The 12,842-nt window shown below is 37.6% G+C and overlaps 1 protein-coding gene and 1 long non-coding RNA gene across 2 annotated transcripts in view; one reads left to right on the forward strand and one right to left on the reverse strand.

Annotated features, from left to right (window-relative positions):
• Positions 1-688: 688 nt before the first annotated feature.
• LOC125502465 (dopamine D2-like receptor) overlaps positions 689-12,842 on the reverse strand; it is a 12,300-nt gene continuing 146 nt past the window's right edge. Inside the window, exons 2-6 of the mRNA XM_048660606.1 lie at positions 12,543-12,695; positions 7,232-7,484; positions 3,204-3,469; positions 2,656-2,697; positions 689-872 (exon numbers count right to left, since the gene is read on the reverse strand). Of these exons, the coding sequence (XP_048516563.1) occupies positions 689-872; positions 2,656-2,697; positions 3,204-3,469; positions 7,232-7,484; positions 12,543-12,695 (898 nt within the window). The remainder of the gene's footprint in view (positions 873-2,655; positions 2,698-3,203; positions 3,470-7,231; positions 7,485-12,542; positions 12,696-12,842) is intronic.
• On the forward strand, positions 11,276-11,725 carry LOC125505857. Its single transcript, XR_007282492.1, has 2 exons — positions 11,276-11,482; positions 11,577-11,725. It is a non-coding gene; the product is annotated as an uncharacterized LOC125505857 (long non-coding RNA).

A 12,842-nucleotide genomic window follows, 5' to 3' on the forward strand; every position in this document is an offset into this window, starting at 1 on the left:
GCTGCTTTAAGAGAGGAAAACTCACTTTAAGGGCAAATTTCTGGGAGTTTCCAGGTTTTTTTCAGTTACGAAGAGCTAGATTAATCTCATATGAGAATTTTTCAAAAATTTGTATTTTCTAACGACCAATCGCTTTGCCTTGGTAACTCAAAAAATTATGGAAGAACTCCCAGAAAGATCTTATTAAAGTGTGTTTTCCACACTTAAAGCAGCGCATTTGCTCTTTCGAGTCATATCATGAGCCGGACGGTTGGATTTTTGGCTTTTTCGTGTCAAATTTTTTACAATTTTAGATATTCAAACGCTAATCGCCTCACCTTAACATCTGAAAAAAAACTGAAAACTTCTAGAAATTTCCTATTAGACTGAAGTTTTCCTTATCTAAAGCCGCAGTTGGTCAGGGTCAGGAAAAAAGTCAGCCAGGGTGAGTCAGACAGGCAAAACTAATGTTTTAACGTCCAAAATGTTTTTGGAAAAATATTTTGTCTTCAATCGCATCGCTACGCCCACACTCCCATCGCTTCGCTCCGCGTAGCAGGCAGTATAAACAGAAAACAGAGTAATCTAATTCTGTACACTTGTGTTTTCGGCCGCTGGTGTGCACCCTTAGCAGCTGCATTTACATTTTGTAATAAACCGCCGAAAAGCATACCTAATTGAAAAATGCAAACACAAATTAAAATCCCTTTTACCTCAGTTCCGTATTGTCCATGGCTCCATTCCTCTTGGAGGGGAGTCGATGACCCCCAAAGGGTCGTGGGCTGTCCGGCGCTATGCTTTCGGCTTGACTGTGCGCGTAACCAGAGTCGTTGTTTCCATTGGGGTCGCCCAAGTTGTTTGGGGTGGCTAAACTGGCTACTACACTAGATATTCTGAAATGAGAAGAAACACTCCCAATTTCTGACATAGTTTCGTATCTGGGATCTGATCTTGAATGAGATAGATAGTGCCGTAATGATCACAACATTTACTAAAATTGACCCGTGGAATAAGGGATGTGTGGCAAACACTAACTCCAACTAACTGTACGGTCGCGACAACAGATCAATTTAAAAAACCGGGACCAATTCATCCAACTTTTTTCGAAAGCCATCTCATATGAGATCGGGGCGATTGGATATCAACTAAAAAACTGGGAGATTCATGCATCTTTACAATACAATACTGAAATTTTCTATTCAATGCGCAGCTTTGCCCTAATTTATGGCAAATTAATCCAACTTGTGACACCCTGTAGTGAGATCAACATCAAATTAAGCCGCTTTAAAAGGTGCTGAAAACGCAGGGGCAACGATTTTCTTCGATTTCCAGCACCGAGCTTATAGTTTCCGGGTGCAACTCCGAATTTGTTCCTTCACCCCAGTTCGATTGTAATTGCGAACCTGCTTAAATTTATCTTGCGTTTTCGCCTGGCTTGTTTGTGGTTTTATTTCGCACGGGTTTAACTTTATGGAGGTTGCGATTTGCCCGAAAACTTTATTATTCGGTTCCGGTTTCAAAGCCCAATATTTTATGAGATCCAGCAAATATTCAGCAGGTATAAGCAGGGTTTCAATTTCTAATGGGCGCGTTTAGACCCCGAGCCAAAAAAGTTGGATCTATTTAATTTCAAGCTGCAACCAGCTCGGTTTTTCGCAAAGGAGAGTTTATTAGTCCGAATAAAGTCGTAATATATTTGAATGGAGATTAATGGGCAAAGGGCTTGGTGCGAGAGTTGTGACCTAGTTATACATACCATTGTGAGTGTGTAATTGAACAAAATGCATTCCACAGAACTGGAAACAGCATCATTTAAACTGACACAACAGATTTTAAGCCAAAATATGTGACGATTTTTCTGAAATCATTGGTATTCCGATACCACAAATAATGCGTGACAAAACTGGTATGCATTAATGAACACACCCGAATCAATTAAAACCATGCCAATTTAATCTGAAGCTGCTCAAACCTGTGGAATGGCAGGATTTCGAGTAGAACATTTTGAGGTCGACGTCGCCCCATTCGAAACTATTAGAGAAATTCGCTTAACATACGCTTTGTTTATTTAGCATCCCGACTCATATCCCAAATAACAGTCGAACCTTTCGGGCTTTGTGGTGGCTCGGAGATCCGAAAAACCCCTCTCTCTCACCCCTGGAATGAATGGTTTAGTTTCGGGAACCAGAAAACGTTTCAATGGGATTTATGATTTAAGGTCGTTTAATTGCTTGTCGCGTTTAATCGATTTGCCGAATCCAAGGATCAAATCGGTTCTGCAGACTCAATATTTTCTATCCTAAAACCGATCTAACTCCCAACTGCCATTGCAAATAATAAACCTTTCGCCTCTGAAAAAACAGCATGTCAATTAAAAAACCGTCGAGGAATAGAAGCGGCAACTTTAAATTGCGCTTGAAAGAGTCAACTTTTGAAGTGTGTAAGTAATTTCGCACAGAAAGTTTTCCAGGTTTAATTAGAATGCGTTCTCAATGCGCATTGATTAATCAGAGCGAACGAACAAGTTGGCCTTAGAAGTTAATCGAAGCACAGAGAAACAGTGTGGCATTCATAATTTTCTACATCTTGCACGTTTTTCAGACATTTTCTGAAATCACTAGCAGCTAAACCAAGTGATTTGCAAACATCTAATTTTTTCGGGACCTAAACACTTACATTTTGTTGTTGAATTCGAGCGAATCATTACGGCGAACGATCCTAAAAGAAAAATTGTTAATTAAGTTTCGATATGTCGATCTTTAAAAGGACGTCTTAGCCAGATTAGTAGCGTAGCCCTAATTGCAAAACTCTGTAACGCGTTTCAAAGTAGAGGTCAGGTATATTTCCTATTTTCCAGCATAAATTGCGACATCGGACCCTCTTTGAGCTGTTTGTGTTGCATTAGGCCGCTGGGGTCGCATTTTTAACTTAACGATACATTCTAATATGTAAAACAGTAACAAATTCATATCAACAGCAAATAAACATTTTTCGAGTTCGAGCTTTAAAAGCACGCATATTAGTAAAATCTGGGATTTAAAATCTTTCTGCGGTCCTCGGAGAATCATTTATCAATCTTCAAATAATTCAGAATGTTTCCTAAGGCAATTGCTATAAAATTGGAATCCTGGGAAGTTTCGTAACATTTTAGGGAAATAGTACGCCGCCTCTCTTTGGTCATTCCGAATTTGGTACGAGTAGTGATAAATTTGCCAAGTACTTACGCTGCTTCTTCAACAACAGTGGCCAAAATAAATTCGGTACTTCGATCGTTAGATATAACTTGACATTCGGCATCCAAGATCTCGTCGTCATCGTCGCCTGATCCCGACCCTGTGTTGGTTGCTTGCTCTTCGATGGGTGTGGGACCCAGATGGGTCTCGGCCAAACGCCTCGTATTAGCCAAGTTCTCTATCACAGATCCGGCTTTTATTTCGCTAGGCAGTGGTTTTCTAACCGCTCTCTGCTGCATAGCCCGCGTTTTAAGTGCCTGCGAAACAAACGCTTTTTTAGAAAGTTGCGAAGGCGTGAAACGAATTTCCTGGACCTGGACATTCACATGAATTTTCGCAAAGTCAAATACCAATAAAACGTTCATCGCCATTAATTTGCTTGTGATTTTACATCTCGAATGGGTTCAAGTTTGGAAGCTGGCCACAGATGTTTGCCAAATCAAACGTGCCCGTCCACATGCGAGAAATGTTCATTAAAGGGCTCGCATTTCACAGGAAAAACCAACATAAATGACGATTAATTTGCCAAATAAATTCGACAAAAAAATTAAAAGCCGTCGATGCGGAAGACTGGAAATTATACAACAATTTGGATCCATTATGGAGATTTTTTAATGAAAATTTTCCAAGCCGGGCACAATTACGACTTGGCACCGCAAAATCCACATATGAATCCTGACTCGTTAATCAACGGATTGAAATTCGTCCAATCGCGAATCAGTGGTTTCGATCATTTTATTTTGTTCTTCCACTGAATAGCCGTTTTTTGAGTTACTCAACTTGTAACTTGTAGGCCTGGGTAGCTCAGTTAATTTTTAGGAGTTAACTCCTAACCCACCGGCGCAGTGCTCAGGAACTCAGTTCGGTTTCTGGCAAACGTTAGTTAAATTATGAGCTAAAAAACGAAATCACTGTTGTTTGGACAAAGTGGTAAATATTGATGACCTTTTTTTTCAGATGTTCCAATTCCAGTCTCGGGTCTCGTAAAGCGTTATTCCACTTTAATAAATGAGTTATAACTCATTAATTCAGAGAGTGGCAACAACTAGGCCTAAGTAACACTGTGTTGTGTTGATGCCGCTCTGTGAGTTACTGCGCCACACCTCAAATTGAGCTTGTGTCGGAATAATTCTTGAAATCAGAACTTTTAAAGGACATTTTTAATTAGTTGAAAATTAGCTGGTTCCTCTCATCGCTCGGAAATTAAGCAACAGTTTAATTTTGAAGTGATTTCTTCGCGCTTTTTTTTTCGTTGAGTCAGTACTTTTTGAAAAACAAAATTAATTCGGTTATAAATTTTAGTTTTCGCATTACGCATTAATCACGGCAGCGCAGTGAAATTCAGACAAATATAAATTGTCTAAATTTAAAATCAACATTCTCAGGATCATCAATCAACAGGATCGGCACTTGGAGCGTTTTTGGTTTAGATGTTGTTGACTGTCGTTAAGTTGAAACGTGAAATTTGCCTTTGAAAATGTTGCCGTACGAACTGGAACTTTCTACAAAAATGTCAACAATCAACACATTGAAATCGATCTGCCAAGTAAGAGCAGCGCAGAGCAACTGATGACAGGGTGAACAATTAAATGATTAAATAATCATGTTTATTCTGTACTTCTGTGCCTGTTTGTGAACCAGACGAAATCAGTCAATAATCGCATTATTAGATAGAAAATTGAATCATTGTGGCCCTTATGGCAAGTGCGGTAGTTTGGAGTAAAATGGAGGATAGGGCGCCAGCTTGCAAAATATTGGTAAGAATGATCTTTAATCTATAAATATTTTAGCTTCAACTGAGTTCTTTTCCCACAAGCAACTGAAATTTTATGGATTCTTTATGTCGATGAATGATTAAGTGGACAGTATTTTTGTATTATTTTCTTCTTCGTGCGCGTCCCTATCTGAGATGGCACTCCCAACACTGACTTAAGTATATGAATGCACCCAACCGACGAATTAAAACCCGATTGTCGGCAAAATTAAAATGTATATTGCTCAGAACGTTATTTCTACACACGTCTTGTTTTTTTTCTTTTCAATTACCTTAGTTACTAGAAACAAATACAATTTAAAATAAAAAACTAATTGTCACATCGCCCCCTAGATTAACTTATGTGGTTGGCAGGAGAGACAAATAGATCGTATTTACTCATTTCCCAACACTTTATATTTTTCTCTCTTTGTTTTGCTGATTTCAAAAAGTTTAAACTTGGACAGAAACTACTGTACTAAACACATGAAAAATCTTCGTTCTTTCTACACAGCTTTCGGTAAATATTTTGGCACTGCTTTGTAATTTTATATTAAGCTCATCTGAAGTTTTTCGTTAAAGAACAGATTTAGATCTGGAAATTCGGGTTCAAATATTCAATTCAAGAAGCATCAGCTGACTGGCAGCGTGGATTTGGTTCCGAGTAAACCATTCATTAGTTCACAAGAAATTTTTAAACTTTGGGAACATTTTGGGTGGCTTTGTATTTTTACATCAAGCTCATCTGAAGCTTGTCTCCAAAAAAGCGATTCAGATATGCAAATCTGGGCTCCAGTTTTTGGTTTTTGTTAAAAAAGTCAGTAGTTTTAGCTTTGCCGGTTTTTTTTTAATGGCGAAATCGACCGAAACATGACGCCACCTTTTTGGACGTTCTTCAAGAACCATTTGAGCCACAGAGTTCGTTTTTATATAATCGAGTATAGAATTGGTAACTCGATTCAGTTATAACAACGTGCGTGAGTAAACACTCGTCGATTTGTTACAGAAAATCACAGAAAATTTGAATATCAATCACTTAGGTGCAGGTTTACGCCAAAATTTCATTAAAAACGCGTCTTCTAAAGAATCTCAATTTTTCAAGTTTCCACTGGCTTTACGTTGGAAGCTGGAACTTTTTATTGAACAGTCTGAAGTTGCGTGAAAGCGTTCATTTTCAAATCAACATTTACGAAGCGCGCAAATCCAGGATTTCAGGCGATTTCAATGAACTTTTGAAGATTCAAAGGAGGAAATTTTGACGATATTTATAGCGCACACTTCTTTACTGAACGCACAACTCTAAACTATTTTTCGTTTCTGAGAAACTTGTTTGCAAAAAACGCGATGCAAAATGTGTCCAGCAACAGTTTTTTCAAATCCTAAACAAAATTTCCTTAACGATTAGTAAAGTTCGAAAATTTGGCGGCATTTAGTGTATACTCTTTTTTACTGCGCTTCTGAACTTGTGGAGCATTTTTCGTTTCTGAATTTTTCAGTGCCGCACTTTAATCACGTTTACCATTTAACACAAGGGCGGATTAAAGCTTGACGAGGCCCGGGGCTGGAATTTCAACACCTAACAAAAAAAGGTCACACATTTTTAGGAGCAATATTCCCGCAACGCAACTGCACCAGTGAGTTACTGTGCCGGTGCGTTGGGTTGACGCAACAAGCCATTTCAACAATGTGCCTACTCCTGAAAATTAACTGAGTTAAAAAATTAATAATTGTGAAAATTAACATGCCTACCAACAGCTCAAAAGCGCAACTCAACACAGTGTTACCCAGGCTTTACTTCTACTGGCCCTGGTTAGCTCAACACTTAATTGTACGTTTCAGCAGGAAATAAGCTGGTTTTTAAAAGTTCATAGAAATAGTTGCTTCAGTTTTGACTGCATGTTGTAGAAATTTTAACTAAAGATTATTCGATATTGGCACTGTCTGGCTCCCGGAGATGCAGCAGTGATACAAACATGGTAGGTAGGTGCATTTGTTCTCTCGTTAGCGCGCCTTCAAAGGGAAACATCTCGACAATAAAACGAGTAGCAAAAATAAAAGCACGATTTCATAGCTCTCCATCCTTGATGCGCATTAAAAATTCATGTCGCTCATAGAATTGAACATTTTTGAGCAGGGCAGAGAATATTTAAGTGGCAACTTTTCTACGCGACTCTAAATGTACGTTTTATATTTTAGATGTCATCGAGCCTATGCGAGATAGTCGGTTCGCGACGAATGTTAGTTATTGTTTTTCCCTGGAACTCACCTTAAAAATGCTATAATATAGGAAGACCATGATTATACAGGGAATATAAAACGATGATAAACTGGAAAAGATTATAAAGTCGCTATTGAAGAAGAGACAGGCGTCAGATATCCGGTCCGAGGTGTTGTTCAGCCCTAACACTATTGGGGAGCCAATCGCCGCCGATATTCCCCAAACTATTGCTATTGTCAACCAGATTCTTCTGCTGTTCTTGTGCTTGGCGTACTTGATCGGTTTCGTTACTGCTATGTACCTGGAAAATAAAAGACTCTCAAATGATTTGCGTCAACAGAACTGGTCTTTCACACACACACTGCAGAAAAGTAGCTTCAGATTTTGTGATTTTGAGCCAGAAAACAATACTCTACCGCTCTGGTACTAGTGTCCAATCAGAATTAGCAGTCTATGACATACTTCTTATTCTTCCGACTCCAACATACGAATAGAAGAAGTTCGTCGTCGCCATTATGTAAACTTTCCGAAATCCTAATCAGTCGTGGTGCAAAAGTTTAGCAAAGCGTTTTTTCTTATTTTCCGAGCAACTTTCCAGTCTGTCAAAAAGTTCCCAACCCGCAAGTCGAGCAAAAGTTACCGCATCAGGCAATGGACAACAAATACCAGTCCATCTTACTTCAAAGTTTAATAGTCAAAGTTGGATATTTTCAATCTCTTCATTTCTCTAACGGGACTCGGAATGCATAAATAACGTTGCTTTCTCTCGGTTAAATAGGCTCTCGCGATTTTTCTGCTACGATTTTACTGAGCCTTAATCTACCCGAAAAAATTGAATCCGACCTGGATGGAAAACTGGTATTGGGCCTTTATCGTAAAGTTTGATTTTTATGGATTTTAATGCGCCGCGTAAATGTGTACAGGGTTAGTGATTGAACTTTGGCCACTCCGTTTTTGCATCTAATTTGAAAATTAGAGAAAAATGTTCAATGCAAAAGTTGTAGATATTAACGTCTAGTTGATTTTAAGATAGTGCCAATTGATATAGGGTGTCTCAAATGCAAGTGGCAGACCAAACTTACCTTTTTTAACTAAAATGCCGTACTTTTAACTGCGTCTTCGCGCTATTCGTAAAATTCTAGGTCTATTCGATATAAATGTTCTATATTGGTTTTCAATTGTTTTTGAGTTAATAACCAATATTGACTAAAATTAACGAACTCCCCATTGACCGGTGTAGACAACCCAGCCCGACATTTTGGCACGAGTCAATTATAAAGGAATTTCGAAAATTTTTATACCAGATTGTAGCCAGATAATTGGGCTATCTGGTCGTAAAACCTCATTAACCTAGAAGAAAGTTGAGGTATCTCAATTGAAGGTCAAAGTCAAAGTGTTGCCTTTTTCCCATCAGAGCCCATGTAAACGAAATTGTCGATCRAAAAATCGGTCAAGACARCGACTTGAAAATGTTTTTTAAGCTATTGTTTTGAAGACACAAAGACACTCTGTCAAAGAGTTTGACATTATTCGGCGTTTTTGACATTCAAAAAGTAAAATGAAAATTTTACACCCAGAAGCGCCCTGTAAATCGAAACATTCAATGTTTATAGCTTAGAAACGAAAAGCACTATTGGTACTTGCTTTGATGCATTATCGATCTTCTACAGATAGATTAGATTGACACTCTAAAAGTTTGAGTTTTCCCAAAACTGTGGGACATCATTCATCATATTCATTCACTCTAGGAAAATAATTTTTCAAGTGTAATAAATTGCTTTAGATCAGTAAAGACCTTCTATGTCAACATTTGCCGAAACTTGACATCACAAAATTGGAGAAAATTTCGGAAATTTTGCATGATTTTAAGAAATCGTCAATTGTTTGCTTATTATCGATCAGAGCGACAAAGTGAGTACCAACTTTTTTATGAAGCTTAAGAGGGCCAACCGACTGGAGTGATTAGCTGAAAGCTGAAAAGTTGACCACAATACCGTTGGATAATGCTCGATGGGCCCGAGATTTTACAAAGAATAACTTTTTCCGATAGGAAGCTTCGTTTTCGTAAAAAAAATTAAATTTTTTTCCAAAAAATCGCATGGTGAAACGCACCAAAATATTTCACAAAATATTTTTATTTTTTTTTCTAACCATTCCTTGGCAGGTGGTTAGATATGGAAAAGTTACATCATAAATCAGTTTTGGTTGGTTCAAAAAAAATTCCTCTGTAGCTACAGGGGGAAGAAGAAAACGTTTGTACAAGGCCTTATGGAAGCAACATTTCCGAAATTGAATTAAATTTGTCAAATGACATTAGAATCGGTTGAAATTGACACCAATTAGCTTTGAGACAAATACGAATCCACCCCATGTCTAATCGATTCGGTAAATTGGAAGGAAAAAACTCAATTTAACTCCGTGTTATCGGTAAATTGTGGTACCGATCAACTGAAATGCTTCCCAAAAATAAAAATAAAATAATTTTTCAAATGTAATGGATTGCTTTGGATCAGTAAACACCTTCTATGTCAACATTTGYCGAAACTTGACATCACAAAATTGGRGAAAATTTCGAAAATTTTTTCCCAAAATTTTGTATAATTTTAGAAAATCGTCAATTTCTCGCTTATTATCGATCGGAGGAAAAAARTGAGTACCAACTTTTTTATGGAGTTTMAGACGGCCGACCGACTGGAGSAATTAGATTCAGGTGACCTCTTTTGGTTACCGAGATATTTKCAGTTTTTSGGAAACCATATTTTCGAGATTTGGTCAAAAAYTATGAAAGCTGGAAAGTTGRCAACAATATTGCTGGATAGTACTTCATGGAGCCAAGATTTTATAACTTTTTCCGACAGGAAGCTTCGTTTTCGTKAAAGAAAAATAAAATGYAAAATTTAAAAAAATCGCACTGGTGAAACYCRCTAAAATATTTGACAAWATATTTTTAATTTTTKTTCTAACTATTCCTTGGCAGGTGSTTAGATATGGAAAAGTTACATGACATCAGCTTTGTTTGSTTCAAAAAATTTCAAATTAGATGCAAAAACGGGGTGGCCAAAGTTCAATCAATATTGGTTATTAACTCAAAAACGGTTGAAAATCATTATGGAACATTTATATCGAATAAGCCTATAATTGTGCGAATAGTGCGAATATGCAATAAAAAGTGCGGCATTCCATTCATTGAAAAAAAGTAAGTTTGGTCTGCCACTTGAATTTGAGACACGCTGTATTTGAGACACGTCAGTTGGTATTGTTTTAAAATAAACTAGACGTTAATAACTATAACTTTTGTATTTACCATTTTTCTCTAAACTTAAAATTAGATGCAAAAAGGGGGTGGCCAAAGTACAATCAATAACCCGGCACATTGTTCCAAATTGTTTAAATACACGTTTATTGAGCCAAGACAATTTAAATTTTAGTAATTGCTGTTCACATTATAAAATCATCAAATAATTAGTTATTCAATCATTAATAAATCAGTGTACTCTTTTGCTTGAGCCAAAATTCTGGTCAGTTTACATGGCTTACTTAATATTTTAAATCCCAAAACGTCTAGGTTTATTGTGCTATAAGTTTGTATAGCCAAAGAGGAAGTATGCCAAAGACTTATCTTATAAAGACTTATAAAGAACCACCGCTTAAGGCCTGGTAATCCGGAGAAATTTTACACAAAATCAATAGATTGCAGCTCGATCTTCCGCAAGTGATATTACCTTGCATTAGAACATCCGGGACTTTAGGAAATCTCGTTACACACGTTAAGCGCCTTTGTTAGGCTAGTTTTAAGAAATATTTCCCAAAGATTTTCTATTCTATTACCTATAATGTACCGTCATTACACTTTAATGGGTAACTAATGGCTTGACCTGCGTGCTATAAAACGTAAAACACATTTAGAACAATGTGCCGAATAATTCCTATTATGTCATTGTACAAACCCAAATTTAATTTCCGGTCAAGCGATTACTTACAAAGTCTCAGGTAAAGCTGCTAAGCAGCAAGACCTCGGGTTCTTTCTCAGAAATTATGTTGAGCAAGCATTGAAACCCTGACGCTCATGACATGGATCCCATGTAGAAAAAGATTTGAGATTACTTTGACTGGATTTATTGCTTATTGATTAGTCCATTCTTCAAATTTTTAGAGTATCCTAAAATGACCACCCAGTGGGATCCTTAGAATATGCACTTGACGAAAAAGGCAAGCTGCATGTATTTGTCTAGGACCTGGCGTTTCATGGGTACCAATGAATAGAATAACCAAAATGCGTTGGCATTTATTCGACGAAAAGTAAGTATTCCGTACTCCAATCTGATTATTTAGCACAAAGATAAATAATCGCTCACACTTTATTTAACGACACTTGAAATTATTTTCTTTTAAGCATGACGGGCACTTCTATCCTCTAGACAGCGCCTTATTTCGCAATTTTCTTTCTCCAGCATCGTGCAAATTGGATAAAGTTTCGCAAAATGGATGCAATTAGGCCCTGCAAACTGGTTATTTTCCTAACAATAACAGTAATTTATATTTGAAATTGAATCTGCTATCTTTTGGTGATGCATTTTACCCGACAGTGGTCTTCACTTGCCACAGCAAGTGATCCTATTAATCATTGGAGAAAGTGGCTGGACACCCAGTATATTACTTAAGAGCTAAATTTCTGTTGACACGGGGACGTGCAATTACAGAGCCTAGTTAATAGTAAAACCGAACCGTCCATTGCAAACGAGCAGAGCGAGTTGCAAATCCGTTCGTTGCCACAGCCAATAAAACTTTGCCTATACCTGATGCCTGTTGGAAAGTGCAAATAGATTCAAAGGTATTATGTACACCTGAGAAACAGAATTCCAGTGGGAATCCTCTAATATAATGGAAAGTTGCACAGTGTTTGGGGTGTTCAGCAACTTTGGAAACTGAACTGAACTGAACTTATAATTCGGCTGCGGGTTATGCCTAACTTTAATAGCATTAGACAAGGCAAATGGCATCAGATAAACCTACATATGTGTGGATAGAGGCGAGCAGGTGGGGCCCAATTTCAATCTGTAGTTTTCAGTCAACAGGACTGATGGTGCCTCGTGTTTTTCTCCCTTTGAAATATGACAAAATTGGACGCAAGTTAAACACCCCGCTGAACAGTTTCCGGTAGGCGAATTCGCACCCTGCAATTCCGCTGACTGATTGAGTCGTAACGTTTACCAGAGTGGAAATTCCGGCAGCTCTAAGTTGTATTAATTAAGAAACATTCATGCAAGTTCGGGATCGGTTCGACGAGCAGACGACGAACGTTGGATTCAGCTCGGTTTCTGGTTGATTTTTATTTCACATCCATCTAACTGGTACTCACCTATCTATGGAAATTGCTACTAAATTAAATATTGAAGATGTTGAGCAAGTGACATCCATGGCGATGTAGAAGTCGCAGACGAAATCCGGTAACGCCCATTGTCCATTCACCTGAAACATTTCGAACGGCTTTAGCACTAGGGTTTCTCGGTTTCTAAAAACCCGTTTTAAAAACCGGGCTTTTGGAGAAAATTATGAAATTCGAAAATCGGGTTTTTAGTAGAAAATATCGGTTTTCAATGTATGAATAACACTTGAAAAAAATTTAAAATGACAAATGTAGCCAAATGTACTAGATTGA

The sequence above is a fragment of the Dendroctonus ponderosae genome, unplaced genomic scaffold (genome assembly GCF_020466585.1).
Source record: "Dendroctonus ponderosae isolate FM_Combo_2020 unplaced genomic scaffold, Dpon_F_20191213v2 Dpon_F_20191213_1, whole genome shotgun sequence".
In the NCBI taxonomy this organism is placed as follows: domain Eukaryota; kingdom Metazoa; phylum Arthropoda; class Insecta; order Coleoptera; family Curculionidae; genus Dendroctonus; species Dendroctonus ponderosae.